Raw genomic sequence first — 25,178 nt, 5'->3', positions numbered from 1 at the left:
CATTTGATCTGTGGAGTTTCCCACAGTCTGGAATTTCTGACTGCACACCCACGGGACAGTTCCACACGTTGCTCTGTCCTCTTTATTTTCTGCAACTTGGCAGATGGATCTGGAGACTAGTTCAGATTCCATTTCAATCCCTTTAGCAAAACTATGGACAGTGTCTGGCAAAATGAGAGGAGGCACATCATGTCTGGTTGAGGCACTCCTTAGTATCTTAGCAACTGTCAATGCTTAATACTTACATCTGTTTATTGGTGGTTGTGAAATAGTAATCATCTAATTCTACTTCTTTTAAGTAGTTGAAATATTTTATTTTGGGGGGAGGGGGGCGGAGTCTTGCTCTATCCCATGCTAGAGTGCAGTGGTATGATCTCTGACCACTGCAACCTCCACTTCCTGGGTTCAAGTGATTCTCCCTGCCTCAAGCTCCCAAGTAGCTGGGATTACAGGTGTCCACCACCAAGCCTGCCTAATTTTTATATTTTTAGTAGAGACAGGGTTTTGCCATGTTGGCCAGGCTGGTCTTGAACTCCTGACCTCTGGTGATCCACCCACCTCGGCCTCCTAAAGTGCTGAGATTACAGGCATGAGCCTCTGTGCGCAGCCTGAATACTTTCACAAAGTAACACTGCCCCTCAATTATATTATTTGATTCTACTCAATTATACAGTTCATGTAGGAAAGGCAAGACAAATGCTTAACCGTTTCTCTTTATCATTTATAAGATAATAAATTAGTTCCCTCTCATCTTCCAAGAGGGACCTCTTTTGAAAAAAGTATCATGAACGCATGGATTTAAATATATTTAAAAGGTTTCAACTCAGTGTAATGGTCGTTATTATTACTAAAGCTCAAATTGTTACATCTTTGGGCATTTCTTCAAGTTAACTCTTGAGTCTTTACATGACCTGACTACTCTTTGATAGCTTTCTTGCTATTTAATGTATTCTAGGTTATTCTTGAATATATGCACCCTAGATCTGAAATCAGCTACTTCTCTGTGAGGCCCTGCCTTGTTTTAATGAGAAATGATATTTCGAGCGATGACTTTACATATACACATACACAATGTATTTCTTGAGTTCACATTGATACTTCCAATTCTAATTTGAGACTACAAAATCTCAGCACTTGGCCAGGCGTGGTGGCTCAAGCCTGTAATCCCAGCACTTTGGGAGGCCGAGGCAGGCGGATCATGAGGTCAAGAGATCGAGACCATCCTGGCCAACACCGTGAAACTCTGTCTCTACTAAAAATGCAAAAAAAAATTAGCAGGGCATGGTGGCATGTCCTGTAGTCCCAGGTACCCAGGAAGCTGAGCCAGGAGAATTACTTGAACCTGGGAGGCGGAGGTTGCAGTGAGCAGAGACTGCACCACTGCACTCCAGCCTGGGCTACAGAGCAAGACTTCATCTCAAAAAAAAAAAAAAGAAAAGAAAAGAAAAGAAAAGAAAAGAAAAGAAAAAGAAAAAACAAAAACAAAATCTCAGCACTTTGGGAGGCCAAGGCAGGAAGACTGCTTGAGATCAGGAATTTGAGACCTGCCCAGATAACACAGCAATACCCCATCTCTACAAAAAACGGAAAAATTAGCTGGGCATAGTGGTATGTGTCTGTAGTTCCAGGTCTCAGGAGTTTGGGGTGAGAGGATCACTGAGCCCAGGACATTGAGTCTGCAGTGAGCTGTGATCACATCACTGCATCCCAGCCTGGATGACAGAGAAAGACACTGTCTCAAAAATAATAACAATTATTTCACTATATTTACCTTGTCAGACAGAGCATATGGCGGTTCCTTCACTGTCTCCTTCTAAGCCCTCAGTTAGTTTTGTTGTATAGGTAACTACGTTGAACATTTACCACTAGTCCTTAAAATGTCTTCATAGGCACTCCTAGTCAGAAGTTGATTATCTAGTAGATTCCTCAGAAAGGGATCAGAAGAACAATATTCCCCAAGTTCTTGATGTTGGTAACAGTCTGGATGTGTCCCTGACACCTGAAGGCCAGTTTTGTTGTATAAATGATTCTTGGTGCACTCTTCCTTGAGTATCTTAAATGTCTTACTCCATTTTTTTTCTGCCAAAAGTGTTACTGACAAAAAGTCTCATTTTGTCAGTCTAATTTTATTTCTAAGTCACGTCACCTTTTCTTTCTTATATGGATACGTAAGTAGCACGTGCTATTTGGTCTAGATTTCCAAAGGATATTTCTTTTTCTTTTAAGGCCAGTAATTTCACTATAATTTTTCTTCATATTTTTATTAGTAACTTTTAGTGTTGCTCAGTCTGGGTCCATGTCCTTAGAAAAGTGACGTGGCTATTAAACATGTAATTTCAAATCATTTTTTAGGACAGTAGGAACGTTTCTTTAATTATCGTTTTAGTATGGGTTCAATTCCCTTGCTTTGGTTTTCCCCTTCAAGGACTCCTAGTATCCATATATCAATTTTCCCTGCCTGTCATCAATATTTGGTACTTTCCATTGAATCTGTTTTTATTTTTTTCTTTCTTTTTGACATAGGGTCTCACTCTGTCCAGGCTGAAGGGCAGTGGGGTGATCATGGCTCACTGTAGCCTTGACCTCCTGAGCTCAAATGATCCTCACACCTCAGCCTTTCCAGTAGAGATTACAGGTATGAGCCACCATGCCCAGCTAATTTTTATGTTTTTTGGAGAGATGAGGTTTTGCAATGTTGTCCAGGTTGATCTTGAATCACTGAGCTCAAGCAATCTGCCTGCCTCAGCCACCCAAAGTGCTGCAATTGGAGCCACTGTGCCTAGCCTACCTTTTTGTTTCTTTTGTAATCTGAATATTTTTCTGCATTTTGTTTCCATTAAGGAAGCATTATGTGTTCTGTTCACTTGCTATTGAGTTTCTCCTAGTTTAGTTTTCTATTACTAAATGAGTTTTTCATTTACTTTTACTTTTTTCCTTTTTCCAATTCTGATTTATTTTGTTTTTTTCATGTCTTATATTTTTAATGTCTTTTAATTTGCTTTGAAATAGGCTATATTTCAGGCTGTTTTCCAGGCATGTATTCTGATGTGCTTTCATTATAGGGTATGTTATTCTATATCTTATTTTCACTTTCCTTATGGGATTTAACTTTAATGCCCTTCTATTACTTATTTTTAAAGTTTATTAAAATGTTTTATTGTGAAATACAAATAAAAGCATACAGAATATAAATATATAGCTTAACAAATTATTACAAGTCAAGTATTATTATAACCATTACTCAAAATTAAGAACTAGAATACCACCTCTGCCCCTAAGCCTCCCAATTAAAACCTCAACTCTCTAAAAAAAAGTAACTACTAACAAGACCTTTACAGTAACCCTTTTTGCTTTTTCTTTTTTAGAAATTTTATTAAGTAAACACTCTTAAAAAACACTGCTTAGTTTCACCTGTTCTTGAATGCTATTAAATGGAACCATATAGGATATGCTCTTGTGCCTGATTTCTTTTACTCAACATTTGGTTGTGATGTTCATCCACTTCACTGTGTGCAATTATAGATTTTTTTCATGACTGTATAATACTCTGATGTAAGAATATACCAAAGTTTACTTACTCATTTTACTGGTGATGGACATTGGGGTTTTTCTAGTTGGGGAATTTTAATAGGAATAGCCCTGCTCTGAAATTCTGGCACATACGTTTTGAATAAACATGTTTGTCTATCTACCTATAGGTTATAATCCTAAAATAGGAATTATTGTGTTGTCCTTTTGTTTTTGTTTTTTAAGAAATTTTTCAATTTATGTTCGGATTTAATAGATGCCAAATGGTTTTCTTAAGTGGCTGTACCAATTTATACTCTAACCTACTATGTATGATATTTCTCTTTTCTTTTTGTCTCTCTCCCTCTTTTCCTTTCTTCTGTGTACTTATTCATTCAACTCATATTTACCAAGCCTCTGGACTGGATCCTGGTTATCAAATGATGAATTAAAAGTTAAAGTGTGCATCGCCAGGAATCCTCACCTCCTTCGCCCAACTCAGTCAACACACAGACAGGAGACCCCCACCACCATCTGGGTTCTCAGAAAGTCTAAGGTGGGTCTAGGGTGGTCTGTAACACCCAAACCTCCCTCCTGGAAAATAATGTGGCCTCTGAGGCTACTCACTAGCCCCACATTGGGAGAAAGGCTCTCTCCCCTCTTCCTGAGGCTTAATCAATCTCCCTCTTCCAGGAGCCATTCAGTTACATATCTGACCAGAACAGAAGTAGCCACTGAGCCCCATGGTGTTCCTGGAGGCTTGTGGAACTTCTTGCTTCATTTTATTTGAGGTGAAATTCATATACATCACCATTTTCACAATTTTAAAATATTCAAAGTACACAGTGGCCTCTAATACATTCACAATGTTGTGTAACCATCACCACTGTCTAATTCCATAATATTTAATTGCCCCAAGAATAAGTCTCATGCTCATTAAGAGTCATTGCCCACTCCTTTCTCCATCCACCCCCAACCCCTGACAACCACTAATCTGCTTTGTTTCTGTGGATTTGCCTATTCTAGACATACGATATAAATGGAATCATACAACATGTAGGACTTTTATTTCTGGGTTTTTCTCATTTGGCATGTTTAGAAGATTCATTCATGCTGTATCATGTATCAATATTTTATTCCTTTTTATGGCTGAATAATATTCCGTTGTATATATATACCACATTTTGTTTATCCATTCATCAATTGATAAACGGAGTTATTTCTACTTTTTTCACTATTATGAATAATGCTGCTACATTATTCATGAATAAGATTAGGCTTAAAAGTATGTTTTCATTTCTTGGGTATATAAATAAGAATGGAATTGCTAGGTCATATGGTAATTCTACGTTTAACATTTTGAGGACCCAACAAATTCTTCCACAATGTCTACACCATTTTAACTTCCCACCAGCAATGTATGAGTGTTCTAATTTATTTATATCTTTGCTAACATTTTTTATTTTCTGTGTTTGTTTTTTATTATAAGACACAGTATTGGCTGGGCACTGTGTAATCCCAGCACTTTGGGAGGCCGAGGCAGGAGGATCACGAGGTCAGGAGTTCGAGACCAGCCTGGCCAAAATAGTGAAATCCTGTCTCTACTAAAGATACAAAAATTAGCTAGGCATGGTGGTGCATGCCTGTAATCCCAGCTACTTGGGAAGCTGAGGCAGGAGAATCACTTGAACCCAGGAGGCAAAGGTTGCAATGAGCCAGGATGGCACCACTGCATTCCAGCCTGGGCAACAGGGCAAGACTCCATCTCAAATAAGACACAGTATCTCATTGTGGTTTGGATTTGCATTTCCCTAATGAATAAAGATACTGACCATCCTTACATGGACTTACTGGCCACTTGTATATATTCTTCAGAGAAATGTCAGCTCAAGTTCTTGGCTAATTAAAAACTGTGCTGTCTTTTTGTTAAGTCATAAGAGTTCTTTATATATTCTGGATACTAGATCCTTATCAGATAAATGATTTGAGAATATTTTCTTCCCTTCTATGGGTTGTCTTTTCACTTTCTTGATAGTGCCCTTTGATGTACAAAAAATTTTTTTTTAATTTTGATGAAAAACCATTTATTTTTTTCTTTGATTCCTTGTGCTTTGGGTATCATATCTAAAAATCTGTTGTCAAATCTAAGGTCATGAAGATTTTCTCCTACGTTTTCTTTTAGGACTTTTTTTTTCCCATTTCCCTGCCTACTCTTCTAAAAGTTTTATAGTTTTACTTCTTACATTTAGATCTTTGACCCATTTTGAGGGTTTTTTTGTTTTGTTTTTCCTTTTTTGAAACAGAGTCTCACTCATTACCAAGGTCAGAGAGCAGTGGCACGATCTAAGCTCCTGGCAACCTCTGCTTCCCGGGTTCGAGCAATTCTCCTGCCTTAGCCGCCTGAGTAAGTGGAATTATAGGCACACACCACTATGTCTGACTAATTTTTGTATTTTGAGTAGAGAAAGGGTTTCACCATGTTGGCCAGGTTGGTCTTGAACTGCTGACCTGAAGTGATCCTCCCACCTTGGCCTCCCAAAGTGTAGGGATAACAGATATGAACCATCGCACCTGGCCTTGAGAGTTTTTTTTTTTTTTAATATGATGTGAGGTAGGGGCTCAACTTCATTCTTTTGCATATGGATATCCAGTTGTTCCAGCAGTATTTGTTGAAAAGACTATTCTTTTCCCCATTTAATGGTCTTGCCATTCTTGTCAGAATCAATTGACCCCAGAGGTACAGGTTTATTTCTGGATGCTCAGTTCTATTCCATTGAGCTGTAAATCTACCCTTATGTTTTGATTACTGTAGCTCTGTAGTAAGTTTGAAACCAACAACTGTGAGTCCTCCAACTTTATTCTTTTTCAAGACTGTTTGGCTGTTTGGGGTCCCCTATGATTCCATATGCATTTTAGGACAAATTTGTCCATCTATGCAAAGCAAAAAAAAGCAGCTGGAATTTTGATAGCGATTGCACTTTGGGGGAGTATTGCCATCTTAACCACTGTATTTCTATATAAATTTTAGGGTCAGCTTATCAGTTGCAAAAATTTTGACTGGAAACTAACATTAATTTTTGACATTGGCTGTTTCCTACCAAATTGCAAACTTTCATCTACCTGCACTTTCCATGTTCTTCCTTCTTAAAAGCTTTCCTACATTTGTTATAGGACATCTACACACCCACTCATATTAAACTACTAGAAAGATTAATGCTTCCTTCTACATTATAATATTTTCCTTACAGTGAGCTATGACTGCCACTGCACTCCATCCTGGGTGACACAGCAAGATTCTGTCTCTAAAAAGTAATTTTTTTTAATTGAAAAAAAGAATATTTTCCTCTTACAGAGCAAGCTGAAATTACAGAGCATTTACCAGACCTACCTTTCTCTCAGCTTTTAAGGAGATATAATTTATCTTATAAATCCATGTAAACAAAATCCTCCTATTCACAAGATTAAAAAATGTTTTTACCTGTATGGCAAAAGTACCAACTCCGCCTGAAGCGCCTAAGATTAGAACACTGCAATACAAAGAAACCACAATTAATGAGAATCTAAAGCAGATATAACTGGATAAATGTTTTCAACATATAACTGGTTGATGATATGATGATAAATAATTCTAAAATAAAATAACATTATTCAGCTTCCCAAGGTTATATTACACAAGGATTTTATTTTAGGTTCACCAAGAAACCGTAAGTGCTTAAGGACAGACATTCTATGATCTCTGTAGCAAGAACATCAAACACCAAAAATACCAATAATTCGTTAGTTTAAGATAGCTCAGATGGTCCTCTGTAACATCTGCCTTATAATTTTCTAGGCTAAAATTATTAGAGCTTCTTCTATAAGAGGGAGATCTGGGGCCCTTTTTAGTTTGCTATGCTTAGCTGTTCTCTAAGAAAAATCACATTCCTGACTACATTCCCACCAAAAAGAAATAAACATCTTTTGTTCAGACATGCCCTGTCTAGTTCATCAACTCTTATAAATGAAAATCAATTCCCATCCTCAAAATGGCTTCCTGTTAAAGCAGAGGAAAGTGTCCAACCAGCCCAACCATCTTCATATTGCATGTTCTTACCATGTTTACTAATGACAGCCCTGGAGACCAGGGTGCTCAGCCTGGATCAGTCGGGGCAGGAGGGTTGGGGTAGGACAAAGGTGAGGAGGTGAGGGATAGGGTAAGGGATTATGAACTCTCTGAAATTGTGAATTTCCTAAAATAACACGTAAAATGTGTGTGATTATGCATATATGCACTGAGAAGGAAAGAAATCTAGATCTATCATCCACTTCCCAAAGAAGTATGCAATCCGAAAGAGAATCGCCGGTCAAGAAACTGCTTTACCTGCTGTTATGTTTTATTCTTAAATTAAGGTAGAGCTTCAGAGAATTGCCTGCTTGGACTGGATGGTTTCAAGTCCGCAGAAAATTATTTGTACTGTACTTTGGTGTCACACTACAGATCAAGGCTGAGGGACAGTATAAAAAGGGATTGATATCTGATACTGTATTAACTCAGGGGATATGGTTGACAGAATTCTTCATGAGAAGTCTCTTTATGACGGCTTACAAAAAAACCATTTTTCTGAACACTAAGCAGTAGGAGTATCTGTCCTATTTAACGTCACCGTAAATTGAGTCACTGCTACTGTGGGTCCCTATTGCTTCGGCTGCTGGAAAGTGCAGGGAATTTTGCCCCCCATCTCTAGCAAGTAAACCAAATCTTGGAACATGCATTCTGTCTATAATCTTAACTCTAGTTTCATTTCATTTTTTTCTATCTTGCCCAAATCACGGAAGGCTGTTTGTTAGTAAAGCTACTAACTTTTTAGTAGCTCAAAAGTTACTACTAAAATATCTGAGCCAGTTGTTCCCTTTGAAATTAAAAGCATTAAACGTAATTAAAACAAGTCTCCTGGCAAATTGTATTCCTTCCAGAAGGATTTATAATTTCCAAAATTATCAAGAATAGAAGAAATTTTAAAGATCCTGTTGGGGCTCAGAAAACAAACCAAAGTATAGCGCTTTGACATGCTCAGTACTTTGAAGTAAAGGAGCAGCCTCAGAATGAAGGTCTCGCTGACCTTCTCTAATCACCCCCCGCCATCCCTTTGTTTCTCCTGAAGTGCAAAGAGAGGATTTCTCTGAAGTTCCCTCAGAAGGAATGCTATTTTCTTGGGCCCCCTCCCTATTCTCTTATCAAACACAGAAAATTCTCACATGAGACAAGACTAGAGTGGGTGCCACAGCCATAGACCAGATGAATTTTGTCCTAGGCTATTGTCTGTTCTTTGGGCCCAATCATCTCCCTTCAAAATAATTTACTCTCCCTCCAAAATTGCCTACAAATTCCCCTTCCCTCTCCCCTCTTCCCTATGAAAAGGGTATTTAGCCCTTCTTCAAGTTTCATACCTTGTGTGACTTCCATGCACCTGCACATTATTACCTACCCAGGTCTGTTGCCACCAACCCTGACAATGACCCCACCCCTCCAGACGCAGAGCTGCCATACAGCCATGCATGCAGTGCAGAGACTAGAGGACCAGTTCACCCAGAGCCCACAACCACCACTGCAAGCCCTCGGGCACACTGACCAGGGTCCTGAGGACTAGTACACTAAAAGCCTGCCACCCACACCAACAGCAGGAATGCCATGCAGCCACATGTGTCACCTAGTGACCTGAGGACCTGACTGCCCAGCATCCCTGTGTCCAACAAAAGCACCCAACAGCCTCCACAAACTACAGCGTAAGCCACTGAGGAATTCACCGACACCACTGATGGCTGTTTGTCACCCAGAAATCATACAGAGACTACATGACCGTGCTCACCCAGGAACAAAGCCAAAGCACTCTATTCAAACAACACAACAGATACAGCTACAGGAAAAAGTACTAGAAGTAAAAGCCAGAGCAATTAGACAAGAGAAAGAAATAAAGGGCATCCGCATTGGAAAAGAGGATGACAAATCGTCCCCCTTTGCAGGTGACACGATCTTATACATAGAAAAAAAAAAAGACTCCACCAAAAACCTCTTCGAACTGATAAACAGATTCATTAAAGTAGCACAATACAAAATCAACATATAAAAATCAGTAGCAGCCAGGAGCAGTGGCTCGCACCCGTAATCAGGAGGCTGAGACAGGCAGATCACTTTATTCCAGGAGTTCAAGACCAGCCTGGCCAACACAGTGAAACCTCATCTCTACTAAATACAAAAATCAGCTGGTCATGGTGGCACACACCTGTAGTCCCAGCTATTTGGGAGGCTGAGGTAGAAGGATCGCTTGAGCCCAGGAAGGTAGAGGTTGCAGTGAGCCAAGATTGTGCCACTGCTCTCCAGCCTGGGTGACAAAACAAGACTCTGTCATCAAAAAGAATTTTTAAAAATAAATACATATAGCTGGGCGTGGTGGCTCAAGCCTGTAATCCCAGCACTTTGGGAGGCTGAGGCGGGTGGATGACGAGGTCAAGAGATCGAGACCATCTTGGTCAACATGGTGAAACCCCGTCTCTACTAAAAAAAAATACAAAAAATTAGCTGGGCATGGCGGCGCGTGCCTGTGATCCCAGCTACTCAGGAGGCTGAGGCAGGAGAATTGCCTGAGCCCAGGAGGCGGAGGTTGCGGTGAGCCGAGATCATGCCATTGCACTCCAGCCTGGGTAACAAGAGCAAAACTCCATCTCAAAAATAAAATAATAATAAATAAATAAATACATACATATAAATAAAAATTTAAAAATCAGTAGCACTTCTATATACCAACAATGAACTAGCTGAAAAAGAAATCAATTTCATTTACAATAGCTACACAAAAATCACTTAGGAATAAATTTAACCAAGGAGGTAAAAGATTTATATAATGAAAATTAGAAACACTGATAAAAGAAATTGAAGAGGGCTGAGCATGGTGGCTTAGGCCTCTAATCCCAGCACTTGGGTACAGGAGTTCAAGACCTGCCTGTCTCAAAAAAAAACCAAAAAACAAAAAACAAAAAAACAACCATATAAATTAAATAAATACATAAATTGAAGAGAACACAAAAAAATGGAAAGACATCCTATGCTCACGGATTGGAAAAATAAATGTTGTTAAAATGACCAAATCACCCAAAGCAATCTGCAGACATAATGCAAGCCTTATTAAAATACCAATGACATTCTTCCCAGATTTTTTTCTTAATCCTAAAATTTGCATGGAACCACAAAAGACCCTAAATAACCAAAGCAATATGCACAAAAATAAAAAAGCAGGAGGCATCACACACACTTCATGACTTCAAACTATACCACAAAGCTACAATAACCAAAACAACATGGTACTAGTATAAAAACAGACACAGGGACCAATGGAACAAAATAAAGAACCCAGAAATAAATCCAACTATTTATAGCCAACTAATTTACAACAAAGGCTACAAGAACTTATGTGGGGGAGAAAATAATTTCTTCAATAATTGCTGCTGAGACAATTGGGTATTCATATGCAGAAGAATGGCAACTATAGATTCTCATTTCTCACCATATATAAAAACCAACTCAAAATGAATTAAAGACTTAAACATAAAACCCAAAACAAAACTATTAGAATAAAGCATATGGGAATACAGGCGAAAATTTTATAGGTAAGACTTCAAAAGCACAGGCAACAAAAACATTAATAAATAGGATTATATCAAACTAAAAAGCTCTGTTCAGCAGATGAAACCAATGAAGAGACAACCTGTAGAACAGGAGAAAGCATATCCAAACTCTACAACCAATGAAGGACTACTATACAGAATATTTAAGGAAAAAAACTCAACACCAATAAAAAAAAAAAAACTAGTAATTCAATTTAAAACACACAAAGAACAGACATTTCTCAAAAAAAGAAAAATGGCCAAGCATAGGAAAAAATGCTGTACATCACTAACAATCAGGGAAATGCAAATTAAAACCACAATGAGATATCTCACCGCAGTTAGAATGGCTATAACCAAAAAGAGAAAAAACAGGGCTTGCTTAGGCAGCACCTATACTAAAACTGGAACGACACAAAAGATGATTAGCATGGTCCCTGAGCAAGACTGACAGGTAAATTTGTGAAGGGTTCCATATAGAAAAAATACCAAAAAATATAAATATTGGAAAGAATGTAGAGAAAAGGGGACTCTTACACACCTTTGGTGGGAATGGAAGCTGGTACAGCCAATACGAAAAACAGTATGAAGCTTTCCCTAAAAGTAAAACTACCATAAGATCCAGCAATCCTAATGCTGAGTATTTATCCAGAGGAAGGAGAATCAGTATATCAAAGACGTACCTGCACTCCCATGTTTAATACAACACTGTTCACAATAGCCAAGATATGGAACCAACCTAAACGTCCATTAACAGATAAACAGAAAATAACAGATAAAAAGAAAATATGGTATATATATGATGTAATACTATTCGACCATAAAAAGGTAAGAATGAAATTCTGTCATTCACGGCCACAGAGGTGAGCCTGGAGGACATTCCGTTAAGTGAAATAAGTCAGGCACAAGAAGATAAATACCATGTTTTAATTCAAGGGGCAGCTAGCCAAGGTTGAGATCACAGAAGCAGAGAGTAGAATTGTGGTTTATCAGACACTGGGAAGGGTAGCAGGGAGGGAAGAACAGGGTGAGGTTGGTTAACAAATACAAAATTACAGCTAGACAGGAAGAATACGTTCTAGTACTCCACAGAACTACAGGGTGAATATAGTTAATAATAATTTATTGTATACTCTCAAAAAACTAGAAGAAAGGATTTTTAATGTTCCCAACACAAAGAAATGATCAATGTTTGACTTGAAGGACATGCTGATTGTTCTTATTTGATCATTACACGTGGTATCCATGTACTGAAATATCATACTATACCCCATAAATGTGTACAATTATTACATATCAATTAATAATGAAAGGAAATAAATAAATATGTATGACTTTTCTCCTGTTAATCTAGTATCAGTTTATTTAAGCAGACAGTTATAGAACCTTCGGAGGGCAGAGGTAAAGTACCTTTTGCCCCGACAATTCAAACATAGCTTTAGTACTTCCTAAATGAGAGAAAAAAGTATTAAAACTGCTTCACAGATACATTCAAAAATTAATTCCCCCATGAAATATTTTACCCTCTTACTTTTGTTCATTCTTATAGAAGTGTTGCTAGTTAAATTCTCATTTAAGTTCCTCACAATGTATTACCTCCACTCCCCAACTGTCCCTCTCACTGTTTCCTGAATGGAATTTTCTTCCTCTGAGACCCTGTTCCCCCTCATTCTTCCCCTCACATTGCGTGCACATTGGCTTCCTTCCCTTGAAGGCCCAAGTCCCAGTTTTACTCTACAATACCCTTAACATAGCCTGGAACTTGTTATCTGTATCACACATCCTACTTCCCAACCTATTCTGCAAGTTCTTAAGGTCAGAGACCTCCTACTATGCCCTGCACTGGCCACAGCACCCTGGATGTAGCAGATGCCTGATCAAAGTTTCTTGACTTTAAAAATCATCCATGGCCAGACACGGTGGCTTACGCCTATAATCCCGCACTTTGGGAGGCTGAGGCAGGAAGATTGCTTGAGCCCAAGAATTAAAGACCAGCCTGGACAACATAATGAGATCACATCTCTACAAAAAATAAAAAATAAATTATCCAGGCATGGTGGTGCTGAGGTGGGACGATGGCTTGAGCCCAGGAGTTTGAGGCTGCAGTGATCTTTGATTGTGCCACTGTACTCCAGCCTGGGTGACAGAGTGAGACCTCATCTCTAAAAAAAGGAAAAAAGAAATCATCCAATCAGCATATGCCCTACAATCAAGGCAACAAATGCTATTACCTCAAGTGAGGGGATCGCCTGGCTACTGGAAAGACTGCATTAACGTTTCTTCCAGCAAAGAAAAGCTTGAAAATAATTTGATTGCTGGATAATAACTATAAAGGCTACTTCAGGATCCAAGTGCCAAACACATCTCCAACCTCATTATTGTTAGTTTATCTCTTCCCCATAACTCTTGATCAAAAGCAATGACATTCCCTCAAATAAAAAAGCAAAACTGTATTTTACACAGCAGGGCTTAGCCGGAGTGGTTCTGCAACAGCAGCTTCAGTTCCTTGTGCTGCCACATGATGGCAACCCCAAGTGCAGAAGCAGGAAGTAGCAGGCCCAATGAATGAAGCACTGTTAGCTTGTAAGGAAGACCTGAGGACACATCGTTTTTTGTCCCATAAACTCTATATTGTACAGGTTCAACCAGGGCCCATATCTTTCTTCAAAGTCCCCAAAAGGACAGCAGGTAAAATAAAATTTCAAGCCAACAATAAGCCAGTTGGTACTCTAAGGTCTGAAGTCTTGTGGATGAATTAATCTTTCTTGTATTCTTCCCAGCACATTCAATGCAAAGGGAAGCTACTGCTGGCCCTCCGCTTAAGTCCTACACAGTGGGGAATACTTTTTACCTAGCTTACTATAATGGCCACACTATATAGTCAAATCTCATTGATGTAAAAGCCTATTTGTGATAGTGAAGAAACTTGTGCTCTGTTTGTTGGTTTACATAAAGTGCACAGAAAGACTCTGTTCGAAAAAAGCACTGTTATTCAAAATTGCCAAGGTTTTTCATTGCGTGCCTCTATTACTTAAGTGCACATATAGAGCTTCTTTGGAAGTCAGAGGGGATTATACTAGTGACATATTTTTTAAAGATGAGGAAAATATGAATAAGTATTACACTACTTAGGCATTCTTAAAGCCTACAATCTAACTTGCCCTGTCCTTTCTATCTAATCTCTGAATTCTCTCTAAACTTACATTAAAGCCCTGAAGCAATGTTGGCTTCTTTTCCAGGACTGGGTCACTTTTTATTTGGCATTTGGGCACCTAAGTCCTCTACAATCACAGTTTTCAGTATTGTAATCTTATGAGGTAAGGCACCAACACCTTGGCTGCCTCACAAATTAAAAAAAAAAAAAAAAAAAAGAAACATGCTACAAAACAGCAAGACATCCGGAAGTAGAGAATCATCTTCAAGTTTCTATATTCTGACTTGACCCCAGAAATCTCTTTTTTTTTTTTTTTTTTTTTTTTTGAGACGGAGTTTCGCCCTTGTTACCCAGGCTGGAGTGCAATGGTGCGATCTCGGCTCACCGCAACCTCCGCCTCCTGGGCTCAGGCAATTCTCCTGCCTCAGCCTCCTGAGTAGCTGGGATTACAGGCACACACCACCATGCCCAGCTAATTTTTTGCACTTTTAGTAGAGACGGGGTTTCACCATGTTGACCAGGATGGTCTCGATCTCTCGACCTTGTGATCCACCTACCTTGGCCTCCCAAAGTGCTGGGATTACAGGCTTGAGCCACCGCGCCCGGCGCAATTCTTTTTTACAGTATATTAAAAGTATGCCGAGAGAGCCCTAAACCAGTAAAAGAAATGAGAGATCTCTAACCATAGTGCACATATAGTCATGCAGGCATACAAAGCCTAATGTTTTTAAGAGAAAAAACAAAACAACAGAACATCAATGCTGTTGCAGTGTCTACAATAACAATACAGGTCTAAAAATCTTCAATAAGATTTTTGCAAGGTTATTAACTAAAGGAAACCATTAGAAAAATCTATGTGGTTGAAACCAATCTCATTTACACAAAGTGTTGACCAAAACGACAATTTCAAGAAAGATAAGCTACAATCGCTTAAAAAGTAAGCAGGATTGACCTTTAGAATATTTACCTTGAATTCTAAGATAAAGGGTAGCACCTCATTAGATGAATAGCTTTCACAAGCTTTCAAAAATACAGCTATTAAACTTGCATTAAATTTAATGCTCTATCACCCAACACACTGAATGTAAAGTGCAATGTTTCATGACAACAGAACAGAATGACACTGACTTCAGTTATGTTACCGGCCTAATCCTTAGTAATAAAAAAAAAAAACCCTAGGTTAATTTAATTTATTATAGTTTGACCTCTAGCTTTTTCCTTCCTTACAATCATTAAATGGTTCTTAGTATCTAGTTTTCTAAACAGAAAACAAAATCATCAGTTTTCTCTATGATGGCAACTTTCTAAAATACCAAGAACACCATAATCTCCTTGCTAACAATAGTAACCGCCATTTACTGAGTGCCTCCCATGTGCCATAAACTGTGTGACCAGTTTAATGTGTATTACCTCATTTAACCTTCAAAACAAAACTCACAAAAAAGTGAATGAGCAGGTCACCCAGCTGGAAAGCAATAGAATCTAGATACAAACTCAAGTACATCTGAGACATTTCTGGTCACCATGTTGCTACTAACCCAAATGAGCACTTGCCCAAGGCACTGGGAATCAGAACTGATCTAATGGATATTAGGCATTGAGACTGAGAGAACTTAAGAATATTCAATAGTTTTGTAGTCTCTTTATAGACATATGCAAATGTGAGAATAACTCCTGGGACAGATAGGGAAAAAACATTTTCACCTTGACATCCTTCTTTAGAAACTCTATAGGATAATTTTTTTTTGAGACGTTGTCTTGCTCTGTTGCCCAGGCTGGAGTGAAGTGGTGCAATTTCAGCTCACTGTAACCTCCACACACACACCCCCACCCAGGTTCAAGAGATTCTCCTGCCTCAGCCTCCCAAGTAGCTGGGACTCCAGGCTCATGCCACCATGCCCAGCTAATTTTTTGTATTTTCAGTAAAGACAGGGTTTTCACCGTGTTGCCCAGGCTGGTCTCAAACTCCTGAGCTCAAGCAATCTACCCACCTCTGCCTCCCAAAGTGCTAGGATTACAGGTGTGAGCCACTGCACCTGGCCAATTCTTAACCTTTCTAGGAATTTGATTAAAAGATATGGATCTTCTTCCCAGAGAATCACATATAAAAATTTTGCATTATTTTCTAAGCTTCAGACTCCTAAAGTCCATTCCATCCACACATCTCAGTGAAAAAAATTCCCAGTTGATTGGGCTGAGAATCTACAGAATGAAACTAAGAAAGCGCAAACTGACACAAATAGAGTTCTTTGGAAATTGTTTTCAAATATTAGCACAGCTCTGTTCATGTAAATAATCCTAAATTTCGAAGCTCTGACAGATCTACTGCAAGGAACTTACAGAAGGAAAGAAAAGAAGCTTAGATGCTGCCACTGATTGATACACTTACCGTTTTCCTGTGCAATTCTTGTCATTCAGGCCACCAACTTTGTTTATAGCTGACCAGGCTGTGAGAGCCACATATGGCAAAGAGGCAGCTTGAGTATGAGTGAGTGATTTGGGTTTGTGAGAAACCTATGTTTGAAGACAACAGTCAAAAACAAGCAATGACTTGCAAACCTATGAACACAATTAAGCACATTTACCTTCACAGGAATCCAGCTGACCCTTGAACAACAGGGGTTTGAATTGCTCAAGTCCACTTATACATGGATTTCCTGCCTCTGCTACCTCTGAGACCAGCAAAACCAACCCCTGTTCTCCCTACTCCTTCTCTTTTCAGTCAACATGAAGACAACAAGGATGAAAATCTTTATGATGACCCACTTAATGAATAGTATACTTTTCTTTATGATTCTCTTAATAACACTTTCTTTTTTCTAGCTTCCTTTATTGTAAGACTACAGTATACAATACACATAACATATAAAATTTGTGTTAGTTGACTTCTTTTTTTTTTTTTTTTGAGATGGAGTCTTGCTCTGTTGCCCAGGCTGGAGTGCAGTGTGGTGCAATCTCGGCTCACTGCAACCTCCACCTCCCACGTTCAAGCGATTCTCCTGTCTCAGCCTCCTGAGTAGCTGGGATTACAGGCGTGTGCCACCACGTCCTGTATTTTTTTGTAGAGACAGGGTTTTACCATATATGGCCAGGCTGCTCTCAAACTCCTGACCGTGTGATCCACCTGCCTCAGCCTCCCAAAGTGCTGGGATTATAGGCGTGAGCCACCGCACCCGGCCTTAGTTGACTTTTTGTTATTGGTAAGGCTTCTGGACAACAGTAGTCTATTAGCAGTTAAGTTTTGGGGGACTCAAAAGATGTAGGTGGATTTTCTACAGCACAGGGGTAGGTGCACCAACTCCTGCATTGTTCAGGGGTCAACTGTATTTTCTTAGATAAATCTATAAAATTATTTCAGTTCAGTGTTTGATGCACACCCTACTCCAAGATTATCCCTGTAAATATTGTATAGAATACCTCTACCTGCCTCACAGAGGTTCGGTAATGTTACGTAAGCTATATTATTAGATATAACTACTTCATTGTTTATAAAAAGACATCAATAGCCCCATTAGTCCCTAAATAAATCCAAATAAATCATGAACTCTCAAAACACATCCTAATTAGTTTTTGAGATCAGCTGTTTCCTTTACTCTCATTTTCTGGAAAAGAAATCTTTCTAGGTTTTCTCTAATCTCAGTAACACCGTTTTTCCCCTTCCTGCCCTCCCTTCAGTAGCCAATTTCCTCAATGTTAACTTCTCTCTATTCAATTTGTCAGGTCTCCTGACCATATTTGATTAGACTCCTGTTTTTCAAGTTATTCAAAACTGCTGGATATTTCCATGTCTCCACTGATGACTAATCCATCCTCTCCACTGCCTATATCTGCTTTCAACTATTTATCTAGCATAAAACCAAGAAACAAACACAGCGGGGTTCTAGGTCTCATTCCAAACCCATGTTCCATGAGAGAAAAATAACTACGTTAGCAGGCAGTGTTACTGAGTGGCATGAAATATTTTTTTCATCTCTCCACAATTCCTATATTCTATCTTATCTCTTTAGAAACTGCCCATCAAACATAAACTAGATCTGAAAGACAACCAATTTATTTCAGAGATATTGTCAGTCTTTGTTTAAACTTTCTAATGCATTTCGGCAGAGTTGGTAAGTTACCTCATTCCCACTGACTACCACAAACTCTGAAAGAGTGCCTTGTTTCCAAGGAGGAACTGCAGCCCAGACCTGAAACACACACACACAATTTCATTAGAAACACAGGTATCTTCTGACCAAAGCTAAGTATGAAAGTGTTCCCTAATATATACCCTATGCTGTGAAAAACACAGAAGTCAGCACTACACCAAGCAGGGGTGCCACTTTCATGATATAAATTTATTACTTAGTATAATTTTGGATTTATTAAGTTAAACCACACTGGAAGCAGATGCCAGCATATCCTGCTGCATTGACTGACTACTTTGAGTATCAGTAAGACCACACTCACTGGGGCTTGAATCCTGGCTCCACCACTTATTAGCTGTGAGACCTCTTTCTAGCTTGGCTTCCTCATCTATAAACTGGGCCTAACTTTATCTACCTCAGAGGGACTAAATGAGTTATTTTATAAAAAGCAACCAGAACAGTGTTAGCTATGATTATGAACTCACTATAATTTCTTGGTACAAAAGTTCAAAGGGACAAGTGACAGAAGATTATACCAAACTTTAGCTGTTTTAAAGCCATCCCATCCGTAAGGTAGAAATTGTCATTTAAAGGCTCTTTCAAGGAAAAAAATAGCCTCAGTCTTACATATTTCTTGCATTTAAGTACTAAATTTAGAAAACAAAAACTGAAGTACAGTCAAGATATTTTGGAATTATTTGTGAAAAAATGTAACAACAGAACCAAAAAAGTGACAGTTCTAGTCAAAGCTCGGTACATTTGTTGAAAAAAAAGAAAAAAGGTCATCAGCATAAAATATACTTCCAAAACAAACAGAATGAAATTTGCACATTTAGTAAAGGAACAGTGGCATTTCCTAACTCACCTCATCTCCAGGCTTGAAGTACTTCACACTAAGGCCACATTCCATCACCACGCCAGATACGTCCCGACCCAGAGTCAGAGGAAATTCTTCTCCTCTGGTTCTTATGAGTAAAGGATCACGCTTCATATTTAAAGCTGTAGCTCCGTAACCACCTATAAAATACAATTTATGTTTCCTCCAAGTAAGAATGAAATGCTTTTAAAACTACCACAGGGTTATAGGGCAGTACAATTTTAAGTCTTCAAGATGTAGATTACAAATCATTCTATTTTAAAGACACATGCAAATGCATGTTCACTGCAACACTATTAACAGCAAAGACATGGAATCAACCTAACTGCCCATCAGTGACAGACTGGATAAAAAAAACGGTGGTACATACAAACCACAGAATACTATGCAGCCATAAAAAGGAATGAGATCATGTCCTTTGCAGGGACATGGACAGAACTGGACGCCATTATCCTTAGCAAACTAACACAGAAGAAGAAAACCAAATGCTACATGTTTTCACTTAAAAGTGGGAGCTAAATGATGAGAACACATGGACACATAGAAAGGAACAACACACACTGGAGCTTTACAGAGGGTGGAGGGTGGGAAGAGGAAGAGGATCAAGAAAAATAACTAATGGGTACAAGGCTTAATACCTGGGAGATGAAATAATCTGTGCAATAAACCCCCATGACACAAGCTTACTTATATAACAAACCTGCACTTATACCACTGAATTTAAAAAGTTTTTTTTAAAGTAATCAACCTTATAAATTTTTGCTATTACATGGGAAAGCATAAAAAGATGGATGTAGTTCTTTTTAAAAAAAATTTACTGGCTGGGCGCGGTGGCTCATGCCTGTTATTCCAGCACTTTGAGAGGCCAAGGTGGGCGGATCACCTAAGGTTGGGAGTTCGAGACTAGCCTGACCAACATGAAGAAACCCCGTCTCTACTAAAAATACAAAATTAGCCAAGTGTGGTGGCACATCCCAGCTACTCAGGAAGCTGAAGCAGGAGAATCGCTTGAATCCAGAGGTGGAGGTTGCAGTGAGCCCAGACGGCACCACTGCATGCCAGCGTGAACAATAAGAGCAAAACACCAACTCAAAATAAACAAATAGGTAAATTTGGAAAGTGATAATCACTTATTAAACTAAAGCCAGCCACCATTGCTCAAAATATTTTTGAAATTCAAATTTTAAAATTGTCAAATTGTAGTGAAATTGTAACTTTTAATATCTTTTATACAGTTTTGCTTTGTTCTTTGAAGATGATGTCTTTATTAACGTATTCATTCATGAATTTTTTAAACAACAAAGATATTTGGAACCAGGTCTGGTGAAGATAAATATTTAAGCTGTTTTAAGTTAATAAATAAATAAGACAAGAATATAAAGTATTGGAGGGTGACAATAATTTATGAGAATGATCCAGATCTCCTTAAAAATATTTCTAGAATAACATCTTTGGAAAAAATTGGAATAAATTCCTGAGGGGAAAAAAAAAGCCACCTGGCTGCATCTGTTCTGATGTGTAAAATCAAGTTGTTTTATTATATGTATCTTTTTATTTATTTTTAGAGATGGTGTCTCACTCTGTCACCCAGGCTGGAGTACAGTGATGTGATCTTGGCTTAATGCAACCTCCACCTCTTGGGTTCAAGCCATTCTCATGCCTCAGCCTCTGGAGTACCTGGGATTACAGGTGTGCGCCACCACATCCAGCCAATTTTTGTAGAGACAGGGTTTTGTCATGTTGGCCCAGCTGGTCTCGAACTCCTGGGCTCAAGCAATCTGCCCACCTTGGCCTTCCTAAGTGCTGGGATTACAAGTGTGAGCCACCGCATCTCGCCCATATCTTTTTAACACTATTTACAGGTCAGGTGCGGTGGCTCACACCTGTAATCCTAGGACTTGGAGAGGCCAAGGTGGGAAGATTGCTTGAGTTCAGGAGTTCAAGACCAGCCTGGGCAACACAGTGAAACCTTACCTCTACCAAAAATTTTAAAAATTAGTCAGGCAGAGTGGTACATGTCTGCAGTCCCAGCTACTCAGGAGGCTAGGTAGGAGAATCACAGGAGCCCAGGAGTTTGAGACTACGGTGAGCCATGATCACACCACTGCACTCCAGCCTGGGTGACAAAGGGAAGCTCTGTCTCAAAAAAAAAAAAAAAAAAGAAAAAGAAAAAGAAGATGTACATAAATATCAGCTAAATAAAACTTGAAGTATTCTTTTGATTATAATTTTGGGGTTCAAATAAATTTGTTACTCTGTAATATTCCAGAATAGGATTACATGTCTTCCACATACAACGTGATTTTTCTCAGACACAAAAGTATCTGTTATACTCTCTTCTGCTTGATATTTCTGAGAACATGTCTGCCATGTGAGGCTGTCCATGATAGGCACCCTGCCCACCTCTCCAGTGTCATGTACCACTCCCTACCCCATACAACGTGTGCTCCACAGTCATTAACCCACTCTGTACACTTCTCTGACTCCACATCCACTCCTGTGGGCAGTCCATTAGATCTCAGGGATGAGAAGCAAGCAGCAGAAGAGCCTAAGGAATCCGTTTAAAGACATTCAATGCTGCTGACAGGGGAGACAGGTTTTCAAATAAGGTCCAAAGCTGCTAAGAGGCTTCAAAACAAACAAACAAGCCTGGATCTAACAACATACAGACCTTTGGTAACCCGGCCAGGAGCAGCTGCTGTGTGGTGTGCTTTTGAGAGAATGGGAAGTAAGGGACTAAAGACCATGAGAAGACCGAACTCTCTTTAAAATAGTTTTGTTGTAAAGGTAGCAGAGAAATGGAGCAGTAGCTACAAGTGGTAACTGGGATGGACAGAAGACTTTTGAGTGGCTTTTTTTCTTAAGAAAGGAGAAATAACAGCTAGTCTATATGCTAATGGATATGATCCAGTAGAAAAGATTGATGATGCAGGAGATACCTGCTGGAATGATATCTCAGAGTAGGTGAGAGGGGACAATTAGAAACACAAGCCAAAGGCTGGCCTTACGTGAAAGCAGTGACAGCTAATCCATACAGCAGGAAGGAAAGTAAAAGATTTGGAGAGAGACGCTGACAGGTAGGTAGCTTGCATGAGTTGCGTTTCTAATGAAAAATCAAGACACATGGGATAAAGTGTTTGCAAGGTGGGAAAGTCCCAGAAAATCTAAGCTGACGGCCATTATACCAACATTACACATTTGCCATCTGGCTAGTTAGGATTACACTATCAGAGAGAAAACAACAACAACAACAAAAAAAAAAAACAAACAACTTCCCCTGTAATATTCACAAGTCATGTGCTTCAGTCTTCCTGTCTTGCATTCCTTTTCCACTGCTAAAAGATAATTAAACTGTTCACTGAAACCTCTATGTGGTTTGAACATCAGAAGTGGACACTTAGCCATGTCAAACTTTAGCTGCTGTTTAAGAGCTGCAAAAAGGTTTCAGTCTGAGTTACAGAGCCTGCAGTTCAAAGTTGTTTTTAGTTTTCTTGGTCCCCTGATATGCTAATACATCAACACAGTAGCCCTGGCTCACTGCTACTAACAAGCCCGGAATCCAGAATGTCGTTAGCTAGCAGTTAGTAACTGAGAACCTGCTTGGTGACACAGATGACCGAATGGGGCCCTTAGGTGCTCCATCCCATTGACAGAGGTTGCTACTTGGAGAGAATTGGGCCAATTTGAAAAATCCTAAATCTGTCATCTGTATAAAGACTTTAATCCCATCTAAAAACACCAAACTTTGTTGGTATGATGCTGTTGGCTGCATCTTTTTCCTATGTTAAAATTCTTCATTTCTTTAGCCATTTCTATAATTTATTATTTTATGTCCAACGGTAGTGGCCATCTCCAGAAAAACAGCCAGGCTTCATCTTTCAAATGAAAAAGACAAGTCTCCTGCCTTCCTGTCAAGGGAAATAACTGCTTCCTACAGTTTACGATCTTCTACTCATTATTTTGTTTCACAAACCTACTGTTTCAGATATCGTCTCCAATGACAATAACATATCCTCAAAAAGAATCCATGGGCAGGAGGGAAAATAGAGAGGATAACTTGCAAACAACATTATCCAGTCAAGTCATAAGAAACTAAGACGTTTCAAGAATACTATATAAAAGCAAGATGTTTTACAGTATTATGTTATTAACAGCAGCCAAGGAAAAGTCCAGATACAGCAATTCTGTTTAAATGAAAATGTACACAACATGAATTATGCATGGGCATTTAAAGAAATAAAAAGCTAACAGATCTAAATGAAGACAAAATGTAAAAATTACTCATGGATAAAATACTGCTAGCTGAAGTTTGTAATCTTATGTCAGAACAAAACTATAAAATGGCATAGAAATAGTGGCTGAATGACAACTGCATATGCGAAGCACTGAAACAGGTTGACAAAGCATGGGATTGTTCTTCAAAGAGCTTACAATCAAAGGAGATGAAAAAACACACTGATCATTGTGTAACAGTTACCACCAAAAGATATCTCTTATAAAAAACTGAACCCTTCTTCAAGCCTAATGTAAAAAAAATAAAGGAAAATGGCATGGCCAACTGGTAGTAGCAATTATTACTTCAAAACAAAGAATACAAATATCGATTTCATGAGACAGTCACAGCAAAGTCATTTTAATTCATTATTAATAGAGCTTTTCAGCCACACATACTTTAAAACTCTAAAAGTCTTTCCCCAAATCTCTTCCTCAAATAAATGTGTTAACAGTTCTTCTATCACATTGTCTTAACAGGTGCTGTCTGACAGAAACATAATCCAAACCACATGTGAAATTTAGTATTTTCTGGTAGCTACCAAAAAGGTAAAAGGGAACAAATGATATTAATTTTATTTGGACATAGGAAGTAATGTTTTATATCAAGTTACATGTAATCAATATACAATTCTTAATGAGATATTTTACATTCTTTTTTTCTTACTAAGTCTCTGAAATGTATTGTGAATTTCACACTGACTGCACATCTCAATTCAGACTAGCCACATTTCAACTGCTCGAGAGCCGTATGTGGCTAGTGGCCACTATACTGAACAGCACATGTCTGGATATATTCATTACATTAAAAGTAACAGCATTTAAATTTGGAGTCAAAGGACCTAAAGACAATGACTCTAGACTTTATTTCCCTAATTCAGAAGTTCTCCAAGTTTGGTACCTCCCCAAGATCTTTTCAAGGACTCTAAAAGATCCTCTCTTTCCCAATGGTCGATCTACGTGATTTTTCGTCATTTCAAATAACATAATGCAAAATTGAATACAAAAGTACAGTTGAAAATCCAGTGTCTTATTAAACCAGACAGAGACATGTAAAAGCATAAAACAAGGCTAGTCTTATCACTAACTTTTTTTTGCTTCTTTTTTAGAAGATCAACTCCTACCTCTTTTAGTGCTTCACCTATGTCTCTCAGTCATTATTTTTATGTCATTCTACATTTTTATCCTGATTCAACTTAGTAACGTCAACACAAAAGTGGTTTACTGTATTTTAAATAAATATATATTTTTAAATTTGTTTTAATTTCTAATGTAAATATCAATAGCTACAGCTCACATAAACAAAAGCCAAATAATTTTTAGGACTGTAAAGAGGTCTTGAGGTTGGGCGAAATGGCCCATGCCTGTAATTCCAGCACATTGGGAGGCGTAGGCAGGCAGATCACCTGAGGTCAGGAGTTCAGGAACAGCCTGGCCAACATGGCAAAACCCTGTCTCTACTAAAAATACAAAAAAATTAGCCAGGCATGGTGGCAGGTGCCTGTAGTCCCAGCTACTCAGGAGGCTGAGGCTCGAGAATCATTTGAACTCAGGAGGCAGAGACTGCAGTGAGCCAAGCTGTGCCACTGTACTCCAGCCTGGG

The 25,178-nt window shown here is 38.7% G+C and overlaps 1 protein-coding gene and 1 non-coding gene across 2 annotated transcripts in view; one reads left to right on the top strand and one right to left on the bottom strand.

Annotated features, from left to right (window-relative positions):
* The window catches only part of RTN4IP1 (reticulon 4 interacting protein 1), a 66,613-nt gene that overhangs the window by 37,636 nt on the left and 3,799 nt on the right, over nucleotides 1–25,178 (bottom strand). The window contains exons 2-5 of the mRNA XM_003935928.4: nucleotides 19,292–19,443; nucleotides 18,418–18,486; nucleotides 16,689–16,813; nucleotides 6,986–7,034 (exon numbers count right to left, since the gene is read on the bottom strand). Of these exons, the coding sequence (XP_003935977.1) occupies nucleotides 6,986–7,034; nucleotides 16,689–16,813; nucleotides 18,418–18,486; nucleotides 19,292–19,443 (395 nt within the window). The remainder of the gene's footprint in view (nucleotides 1–6,985; nucleotides 7,035–16,688; nucleotides 16,814–18,417; nucleotides 18,487–19,291; nucleotides 19,444–25,178) is intronic.
* On the top strand, nucleotides 11,524–11,627 carry LOC120363443 (U6 spliceosomal RNA). The gene has a single exon (XR_005578994.1). It is a non-coding gene; the product is annotated as a U6 spliceosomal RNA (small nuclear RNA).

Source organism: Saimiri boliviensis, chromosome 4 (genome assembly GCF_048565385.1).
Source record: "Saimiri boliviensis isolate mSaiBol1 chromosome 4, mSaiBol1.pri, whole genome shotgun sequence".
NCBI lineage: Eukaryota > Metazoa > Chordata > Mammalia > Primates > Cebidae > Saimiri > Saimiri boliviensis.
This window is presented reverse-complemented; position numbering and strand designations above follow the sequence as displayed.